We start from the raw sequence: 10,278 nt of genomic DNA on the forward strand, positions 1-10,278 counted from the left end.
CCCCCCCCCCCCCCCCCCCCCCGCCGCTGCCCCATGCAAAGACTTGCATACGTGCTACTCTGTTCTCTGGTTGTTTCTGTGTCTGTCTCCCGCAGTAGACTGTGAGCTCCTCAAGGGCAGGAACTGTGTGTTGCTCCTCTCTGTACCCCCCCAGTGCCTAGTACAGTGCCTGAGTGCATGACAAGGGGGGAGACTGTAGGAGTTGTGGGGACGGGGAACTCGGTGTCCATCTGGCATAGTGCTTCAGATGGGGTAGGTCCCCCCGTGAGCCTGAGTGGTGCGTCTGCATGAGTGCGGGGCCGCAGCGGATAGGGCGTCTCCAGCAAAGGACTCACGGCTCCTACTCCACCTCCCAGCCCCACCTACAAGTGGAAGAGGCAGGTGACCCAGCGGAACCCTGTAGGACAGAAAAAGCGAAAGATGTCCCTATTGTTCGACCACCTGGAGCCTATGGAGCTGGCCGAGCATCTCACCTACTTGGAGTATCGCTCCTTCTGCAAGATCCTGGTGCGGCCCGCGGGCCTTGGGGTAGGGTGGGCTGGGAAGAGTGTCCCAGGAGGGACAGGGTCCCTGGGATTAGGCAGGGTCACAGGGCCGGATGGGGGTTTCAGGGTCACCAACCAAGGGCAGCCGGAGGGTGAGGAGGGGCCATCTGTGAGGGGAGAGGCCTGAAGGGGCTGAGGCCACTCCTACCCCCAGTTCCAGGACTATCACAGTTTTGTGACTCATGGCTGCACGGTGGACAACCCGGTCCTGGAGCGGTTCATCTCCCTTTTCAACAGTGTCTCCCAGTGGGTGCAGCTCATGATCCTCAGCAAGCCCACAGCCCCTCAGCGTGCCCTGGTCATCACGCACTTTGTCCACGTGGCAGAGGTGCCTGCCCCGCCCCTCTCCCAAGCCCCGCCCCTCTCCCAAGCCCCGCCCTCCCAAGGAGGGTGACTCCCTCCTTTCTGCTCACTCACTGCCTCCTCTCCAGAGAAGCCTGGCCAAATCTAGGGCCTTGTCCAGTGACTCACTGCCTCGCTCCTCCTCGTTTGCACCCCCCCCCCCGAAGCTGCTGCAGTTGCAGAATTTCAACACGCTGATGGCGGTGGTCGGAGGCCTGAGTCACAGCTCCATCTCCCGCCTCAAGGAGACCCACAGTCATGTTAGCCCTGAGACCATCAAGGTGCCTGGGACCCCGGGGTTGGGGGGTGGTGTCAGGGGAAGAGCCTCGTCAAGCCTGGGGTCAGCCTTCCCACGTCTGGCCTTCCTGAGTAGTGCTGGGAGCTGGGCACTCCTGTCCCCATTTGACAGATACAGAAACTGAGGCTCGGAGGGGTTCAGTGCTCTTCCTAGGTTACACAGTGAGAGTGGCAGGCGGGGCTCACAAGGTCTGCCTGACCCCAGAGTTGGCACATTTCTCCTCTCCTTATATTTATCTTCTCACATATCGGGTGATGTACATATAGAGACATATAGAAAGCAAATGTAGAGATTAAGGAAAAATTATAAAGAAAATGCCTGTGTAACTACCACACAGGTCAAGAAATAGAACATTGCCAGCCCCCGAAGCTCCCAGCACCCTAGAGCATAACTCCCTCCCCATCAGAGGTAACCCATGTCATGACTTTCGTAATGATGATGGTCTTAGTTTTCTTTATAGCTCTACCACTTACATATGAATCTCCAAACAATGTGGGTTTTTTGTGGCCTGTTTTTGGATTTTCTATGAATGGAATCCTGTTGTATGTTATTTTATGTCTTGCTTCTTTCATCCTCACATTCTGTTACTTGGAGCTGTTGTTCATGCGGTTCTGTTGCCGTATGATATTTTATTGTAAGTCCTAACCACAGTGTGTGGATCTGTTCTCCCGCTGAACATCTGGGGGTCTTTCCAGTGTGGGCTGTCACAAACGGCGCAGCCAGAAACATTCTTCTGGATCTTTCTCCTGTGCTCTTTGCCTCCCTGAGCCTCGGTTTTTTCTCTTATGAAGTGTTGGTGGTAGTCCATGCTCAGACCTGGTGCAGAGGTGTGGTGTTTGCCTGTGGGTGTTCCCTTGAGCTCATGACCTACGAACTCTGACCCCCTCCTGGGGCTAAGGGAGACAGTTCTGGGGGACAGTGAGGGAGGATTTTTAATCTTTTGCCCATTCCTGACTCTGACTCCTCATCCTCTCCCACATTTCCTGGGCGGGTGGGAGGGTAGTTGAGCCAGTGACGTGTGTGTGTGTGTGTGAGTGTGTGTGTGTGACCATGACCCTCTGCCTTCTGCCTCCCCCCCCCCCCAACCTCTCAGCTCTGGGAAGGTCTGACAGAACTAGTGACGGCCACCGGCAACTATGGCAACTATCGGCGCCGGCTGGCCGCCTGTGTGGGCTTCCGCTTTCCCATCCTGGGCGTACACCTCAAGGACTTGGTGGCCCTCCAGCTGGCACTGCCTGACTGGTTGGACCCTGCCCGGACCCGACTTAATGGGGCCAAGATGAAACAGCTCTTCAGCATCCTGGAGGAGCTGGCCATGGTGACCAGCCTTCGGCCACCAGTGCAGGCCAACCCCGATCTGCTGAGCCTACTCACGGTGAGCGGTGGGGAGCAGGGATGCTGGGTGGCTGGGCACCGGGGGTGACAACCATACCTGGTCTTGGGTTTGTGCAAGGCTGCAAATGTGGCCTTGAGTTTGAGGTCCTGATCGAGGGATGGAGATCCGGCTTGGGCTGCAGGGTCTGGAGTGGACTCTGAGATGAGTTCCGGGCTCTGAATGGGGCTAGGGATGGAGGTCTGTCTCGAGGCTGCCATGTGGGCTTGTTTGTGTTGGGCCTTGCAGCTGGGCCTGGGTCCTGGGTTGAGTTCCTGGGACTGGGTTGTATTCAAGGCGTGGGGCCCAGCGCTGGGTTCTGGGTGTGGGAGTGGTTTCTAAACATAGCCTTGAGCTCAAGTCCAGACTTGGACTTAGTTTTGGGGTCTAGGATAAGAGTGAAGTTCTAGTCCAGATCTGGATTAGATTCTAGACACAGAGCTCGGGCTTGGGTTTTGGGTTTAGAGTGAATTTTTAGCTGTTTCTAGGCTCTGGACTGGGATCAGGATTGATATCTGAGCTGGACTGTGGACGCTGGGTTCTAGGTTGGGACTTAATCTCAGAGCTCTTGGCTGTGTTCTGACCTAGATTCTTGGCCAGATTCTTGGCAGTGCCTTCTGCTCCAGGTTTGGGCCAAGATGTGGTCCATGTGCGAGGCTGGTGTGTGGTTGCTGGCTCGATCTCCTGACAGCGAATCATGACCAGAGGCAAAATCAAGCCTCAGCCACCCAGGCGCCCTGCTGGGGTGTATTCTAAGCTGAACTTTGTCCTGAGTCTAGCTTCTAGACGGGGTTCCAGGCTGAGCTGTGGCCTCTAGGTGGACCTATGACCCTGGGCTTTGGACAGTGGACTCCTTAGGGCATCAGGGGGCAATGGGTATGATGAGACCTGTGTGTGTCCCAGGTATCTTTGGATCAGTATCAGACAGAGGACGAACTCTATCAGCTGTCCCTCCAGCGGGAGCCGCGCTCCAAGTCCTCGGTGAGATGCGGAATCACTGCTTCCCCACTCTGCCCAACCTCTTCCTCCCCTACCTCTGCCCTTCCTGAGAATTCCAGGATGTGAGGGCAAGCAGAGCTCTTAGAAACAACTTCACTTCTTCAGCTTGCTGGGCGGGCTCCCTTCTCCCCGGGGCTCCCCCCTCCTCTGCTCCCCTGGGCCCTGGGCTCCTTCCCTCTGGCCCTCACTCAGTCCTGACCATTCCCATAGCCAACCAGCCCCACAAGCTGCACCCCACCTCCCCGGCCCCCAGTGCTGGATGAGTGGACCTCAGCTGCCAAGCCCAAGTTGGATCAGGCTCTTATGGTGGAACACATCGAGAAGATGGTAGAGGTGAGACTCTGTGGCAGCCCGCCCTGGCACCTGAGGGGCTGGGGGGCAGGTCTGTAGTGGTCAATCAAGAGTGATTTTGCCAGGCCACTACCCTTGGAGCCATACCAGTGCCATGTTCACGGGCCAGCGCTCTGTCTCCAGAAGGCAAGGGGCATAGCCAGTGGGTGGAGTTGGAGTGGGGGTCTGGAAGAGGGAGATAAAAGGAGAGATGGAGAGGCCCCCGCATCTGAGCCACCCTTCGTAACACGGGCTGGGAAGATGGGCATTTTGTTTTATGCTCTTGCCCCTGTATGTCCTTCTGTGTGTTCCAGTCTGTGTTCCGGAACTTTGACGTTGATGGGGACGGCCACATCTCACAGGAAGAGTTCCAGATCATCCGTGGGAACTTCCCTTACCTCAGCGCCTTTGGGGACCTCGACCAGAACCAGTGAGGAGGGCTGGGGGCTGGGGGAGAGGGAAGGCAGGCTCACTTCCCCTCCTGTTTCAGCTTCCGGCTGTGCAAGAGAAGGCCATTGAACCAGATGATCTCTGCAGAGGAAGCTACCAGTGTGGGGAGGGGCTCTTATTTGGGTGGGAGAGGCTGTCAGCTGTGGCAGCACAGCGTCACCTCACTTCTTCAGGCAGATGGGGGGGCTCCACCTGACTCTTACAAAGAGGGGGGCCTGGGGACAGTGGAGCTCGCAGCTGGCAAAAAGTGTGGGCAAGTTCAAGTCCTGGGTAGCCTGTTTTAATGAATAGAAAAGAAAGGCCTGTAATTAGCAGCACCCACTTGCTTATCAACAGTTCACATCCTGACAATTTGGACAAACAGCTGGTTTTGTGAAGTAGGTTAAACATGCCCCCCGCAACCACGTTCAGATCCCCATTTTGCTGAGCAGAGACAAAACGCTTTACAGTCCAGCTTGGGTTGAGTTATATTTTAATGTTATTCATGTTTCAAAACTCTGTTTTTTTTTTTTTTTTTTTTAATTTTCCATACTATAAAACTCAATGGTAAAAAAGAAATCCAGGTAGCGAAATAGATTTATAGTGAACAAAGCCTATGAATTAAGAAGCAGAAGTTCCCTTCTCTTCCCCATCTTTCCCATCAGAAGAGGTGCTATTATCCTTAGCAACACATTAGCAATGTTCCTGGTTTGACTACAGTGCATCCTTCCAGTCTTTTTTTCCCATGTCCTGTATGAGTTGATCCAGATTTTGTCTGTCTGGGTCTGTTCCTTAGACAAACAGGATTACTGTATAAATCTGCCTCTGCCCATGGCGCTGGTTGTCATTGCCTTGTTTCTGCTCCCAGAACTGAGACCAAGTTCTAGGTTAGGTCTCTGGGTGGGTGGGTGGATTTTTTTTTTTTTTTTTTTCCAGGTCACACGTTCAGTGAGGGTGCAGCCCTTGGAGACCTTGGAAATAGCTTCACACAGGGGTCTCAAGCCTTAACCCCCCACCTTCTCCACACACCAAGCCTTGTGCCCAGCCCGTCTGGGTATCAAAACCAGCACCCAGCTCACTGGGGAGACCAGCAAGCCCCTCCTGGGGCAGCCTCAGCATCTGGTCCCCACTCCCTGCGTTAGCTTGATGTTCACCCTTTGTTTCTGCGCCTTGGGGGGCTTCCATTTGTTTCTGGCAAATTCACCTTTGCCCTTGAAGCAAGTGGATGTATTTTAATGCCAGAATCTATGTATTCATAGCAGTAGGATTGTCAGGTTTTTGTGTTGTTCTTGTTGGTTTCTTTTTTTTTTTCTTTTTTTTTAAATCTCTGTCTTGATGGAATTGCACATCTTGGCTTTTTGCTTTTGTTTTTGTTTTCCACTTAACCCTTTATCACGGACAGCTTCCCATGCTGCTTCATGCAGAACCCGACCTCGTTGTTTAGAAAAGCTGCAGCAGAGCTCCACAGTGTAGCCGGGCTGTCACTGGCCTCCCTCTTCTCCTGCCGACAGACATGGAGACTGTTCCTAGTGTTTCGCTATTAATATACGCCGCGCTGCTGTGAGCATCTTTGTACCCATGCACTCAGGCCACTATTTCAGTAGGAGAAATTCCTAGAAGTGGGATAATTGGATCAAAAGATATGCACATTCTAAATTAGGAGAGAGACTGCCAAAGTGACCTCAGGCAAGGTTGTGCCAGCTTGCACCCCGATCAGCAGTGAGCAAGTGCCCATTTCCCAACTTCCTTGCCAACAGTGGACGCTATAATAAGCTTTACAATTTTGTCAGTCTAATTGGCAAATGGTGTCTTGGTTAAATCTGGATCTCTTCAATACTAGTGGGGGTAGGATATCTTTTCATATGTTTATTGGCCTCTTGTATTTCTTCTGTGGATTGCCTGTTCATAGTCTTTCTCCATTATTCCACTGGATTCATTGGTCTTTTTCTCATCAATTTTCAGAATCTCTGTTAATGGATATTAACCCTTTGCTGTTGAATGTGTTCGCAAATATTTCTCCCAGTCTGTCATTTATGTTGTCTTTTGCCATATAAAGTTTTTTAAAAATGTCGTGTGCTCAATATGTCAGTCTTTTCCTTTATGGCTTCTCGGATTTGTGTTATGTGTAGAAGGGCCCTACTCTACTCTCCTGGAAATTACAAAGTAATTCTCTTACACCTTTTCCGAGACTTTGATAATTTTTTTTTTTTTTTTTTTTTACATTAGTGTTCTCAGTTCAGTGAGGATTTTAGTGCTCATGCACGGTGTGAGATAGGGATCTAGGATGATATTCTTTTCTAGATGGACAGTGGACCCCATGCCCCATTGAACGGAAGGGTTGGTCACCGGATCATGTCACAGAGCCCAAGATATAATGGACAGGAGTTTCCAACAAGGACCAACCCTGCTGGGAGTAGCTCCTGGTGGCCCAGGACCCACTAACTACAAAGACACAGTTGTAAATGCTTACTGTGTACCTGACTCACCAAATCCTCACCAAAACCCTCTGAGGGGCAGGGATGATCACAGTCCCCATTTGCAGAAGCAGAAACTGAGGCACAGGGAGATTAACTAGCCCAAAGGTCACACAGCCAGGAGTAGCAGACCAGAATTTGAATTGAGGTCTGTCTCCAGATCACATGCTCACTCTTGCCCTACAATACATTGATGGGTAAGAAAAGGGTTCTGTGGGCAGCCCTGGATTATGCGGGCTTCTCCTTCTGGCAGTCAGTCACATGAGAGTGAGATGCAAGTGGCTTTTCCCCATCTTTCCCAGCCGGAGCTCCTCAGAAATCTAATTCTCAGGGCTCCCCACTGGTGTTCCAAGGCTAATGATCTTGTGAGCAGGTGTACAGCCCTTTCAGTTAGTGTCCACCCCTATTATGTGAAGTGGCCAGGGCAGAAATTCGATTCCCATTTTTCTGGGAAGGCGGCCTGGGGGTAGTGATTTGCCCAAGACCACACAAGTAGTTGGTAGTGGCCTGCGCGCCTGCCTCGCTCCAAGGCTAGCGTCTCCCTGCTGCCCCAGGAGTCCCAAATCAGGAGTTGGGTGAGGATCTTTTTCCTGGTAGGCTGCTTGGTGGGTCGTCCCGGGGAGGGCCCAACCTGAGGCGCTCCCCCTCCCCCGACAGGGATGGCTGCATCAGCAGGGAGGAGATGATCTCCTACTTCCTGCGCTCCAGCTCCGTGCTGGGCGGCCGCATGGGCTTCGTGCACAACTTCCAGGAGAGCAACTCCTTGCGCCCGGTTGCCTGCCGCCACTGCAAGGCCCTGGTGAGCCCCCGCCCCAGCCACGCCCCCAGTCCCGACCCCTCCCCCCAACTGGCCCCGCCCCTGCTGGAGCCTTCTCTACCATATTAATCCCGCCTGCTTCTCCTCCTGCTGTTCTGCGCCTACCCAGCCCTGAGGGGGCCCCAGAGAGGGCCAGCCTCAGACCCTGACCTTGAGAAGGAAGACGGAGAGCCTTTAGCTCTAAAGACCTCTTCGCCAGCACGGCCCCCTTCTCTATTTCAGATCCTGGGCATCTACAAACAGGGCCTCAAATGCCGAGGTGAGCGGGGCAGGTGGGCTTAATTTGGGGGGAAGAGTTACTCCCTGGGTGGTGATTCTTACTTGGGTGGGGCATTTGAGGAGCATTGAAGAACTTCGCAGCCCGAGAGGCACAGTGATTATATTGAAAGGGGGGTACCCATCCAGTGGGCTTTTATTTTGGTGAGACAGCTGCCCAGGGAACCGAGCACTTTGGAGAGGGCAGGGACTGGCAAGTAGGATGAAGAGAAGACTTTGGAAGGGGATTCTTATTTTGGTGGGGCAGCTGCTCGGGAGCAAAAGAAACTGGGGAGAAGTACAGGCCTGGAGATGAGGATGAGGGTGTGCTGACCCATGGCCCTGGTCAGGGGGACCCCGCCAACTGCCTACCCCCTCTCCCCGCCATCTGCCTCCCCCAGCCTGTGGTGTGAACTGCCACAAACAGTGTAAAGACCGTCTGTCAGTTGAATGCCGACGCCGGGCCCAGAGTGTGAGTTTGGAGGGGTCTGCGCCCTCTCCCTCCCCCACCCACACCCACCATAGGGCCTTCAGCTTCTCCCTGCCCCGCCCTGGGCGCCGAGGCTCCAGGCCTCCAGGTAAGAGGGGATCTCATTCTGTGCTGGTCTCTGAAGGGAGGGAGGCAGCACCATGCTGGCAAAGTGCTCACTTACCCAGGATCAAACCATAATGAAGCTGTAGTTCTCTTATTTTGGTGGGGCGATCCGGCAGGGTTGGACAGGTAAGGGGGCCAGAAGGTGGCTCAGGAACCCTTGATCTTGGGAAGCTCAGAGAGGCTAATACATAAAGAGTAAAAGGGAAAGAGGTTTCAAGATTCCAGTTGCGGGGGCACCTGACTGGCTCAGCCAGTAGAGCATGTGACTCTTGATTTCAGGGTAGTGAGTTCAAACCCCATGCTGGGCATGAATCTTACCTAAAAAAAAAAAAAAAAAAAAATCCAGTCACACTCTAATTTTGTTAGGGGGATTGACAATGGATTGGAGAGGAAATTGTGTGAGCCATTTGACTGTATTTTCCCTTTTTGGCTGCTCCGGAGGCCATTCTGAGACCAGTCCCTTGCCCTGAACATCTCCAGCGGCTCTCTTGGGGTCTCTGGTGGCTTTAGGCCAGTTTGCTGAATGACAATTCCCCCAAATGATTATTTTGCTGAGAACAGTCTGAACAGCCACGCTAAACGGGGGTCTAAGGCAGTGACCACAACCGTTTGGATTGGCATAAGTCCTGAAAAAATAGAGGCGGGCACCAGGCATGAGTCCTCAAAAATTGAAAAGATGAAACCATTTGCATTGAGCCTTCCAGAAGTGCTGGGGTCTAAAATGTGAAACACACACAAAATTGACATTTTAAGCAAACTGCACTGACAAATCTGCGGCTGTGGAAAAGCTGCGGCAGAATGAAAACTTAGAGAAAGAGCCTCAAAAATGGGGCCGATTGGTCATTCAGTGAATTGATTTTTGGTGGATGGGTCTGCTTCCAGGATGGGGTGGGCTGTCTCCTGTGAGTGGGGGAAGGGCTGCCCAAGGCACTGGGGACCCAGGAATTGTTCCTTGCCCCCCCCCCCCAACTTCCCTGCAGAGATCCGAGAAGAGGATGTGCAGACAGTGGAGGATGGCGTATTTGATATCCACTTGTAATGGATGGTGAGTGCCATTGAGGGCTGGGGGCATGGACGGAATGGCAGGAGGGATCAGGGAAACAGGTGCTCTGTGCAAATGGCCCAGTTCAGGTGGACTCCTACTTTGGGGGGGAAGGTCTTCCTTACAACCTTTGCATTTTTGATTTTTTTTTTTTTTCTTTCCCAGCTGTGACTGGATCAAACACTCATATCTGCCTTGGAGAAAAGACTTGGACCAGAGCAGAAAGCCAGGGGTGCTGGGGCAGCAGGCTGGGGCTGGGTGGGCGGGGTGTGAGGGTGGCATGCAATGGAGGGTTGGGCCAGGGCTGGCGTCCCTAAGGTTGTACAGACTCTTGTGAATATTTGTACTTTCCAGATGGAATAAAAAAGGCCCATGTAATTAACCTAGACCATCAGAGCCTAGAATCTTCACGTGGCTGGGGGGTGCAGTGGGGGTGGGTGGGAACTGTAATCATAGGGACTAGAGTCTTGGAGTCTAGAACTTTGTAGTCAGAGACTCTTGGGAGGTCTAGAATCTCATGTGCTGGGAATCGGAGGGGGACTAGAATTGGGGGCTGGAACTGTAGCGCCAAAAAACCTTGGAACATAGCAATTTGGGGGAGGGTCTAGAATCCCGAGGAATCCAGAAACTTGGGCATCTGAAACTTGAAGCTTATGCTTCCTTGCTCCGGAATTACTGGGTCCAGTGGTCATGGATAACCATAGCCTTCAGCCCATAGCCAAAATTCTCTTGCTTGACAGGTGACCTCTTAGCTCTAGCTTGAATCCTTCCAGTGATGGG

General features: G+C 52.9%; 1 protein-coding gene across 13 annotated transcripts in view; it reads left to right on the forward strand.

Moving 5' to 3' along the window:
• The window catches only part of RASGRP2 (RAS guanyl releasing protein 2), a 14,891-nt gene extending 5,005 nt beyond the window's left edge, over positions 1-9,886 (forward strand). For 9 of the 13 annotated variants that reach the window (XM_059402263.1, XM_059402273.1, XM_059402245.1 and 6 more), the window contains exons 6-17: positions 357-507; positions 700-873; positions 977-1,168; positions 2,279-2,560; positions 3,461-3,538; positions 3,767-3,889; positions 4,201-4,316; positions 7,447-7,588; positions 7,829-7,865; positions 8,263-8,333; positions 9,437-9,501; positions 9,664-9,886. In XM_059402263.1, coding sequence (XP_059258246.1) covers positions 357-507; positions 700-873; positions 977-1,168; positions 2,279-2,560; positions 3,461-3,538; positions 3,767-3,889; positions 4,201-4,316; positions 7,447-7,588; positions 7,829-7,865; positions 8,263-8,333; positions 9,437-9,501; positions 9,664-9,835 — 1,603 coding nt within the window. In that variant the 3' untranslated portion in view covers positions 9,836-9,886. The other 4 variants (XM_059402304.1, XM_059402349.1, XM_059402313.1 and 1 more) reach the window with 3 other exon arrangements.
• The last annotated feature ends 392 nt before the right edge of the window (positions 9,887-10,278 follow it).

Source organism: Mustela nigripes, chromosome 1, assembly GCF_022355385.1.
Source record: "Mustela nigripes isolate SB6536 chromosome 1, MUSNIG.SB6536, whole genome shotgun sequence".
In the NCBI taxonomy this organism is placed as follows: domain Eukaryota; kingdom Metazoa; phylum Chordata; class Mammalia; order Carnivora; family Mustelidae; genus Mustela; species Mustela nigripes.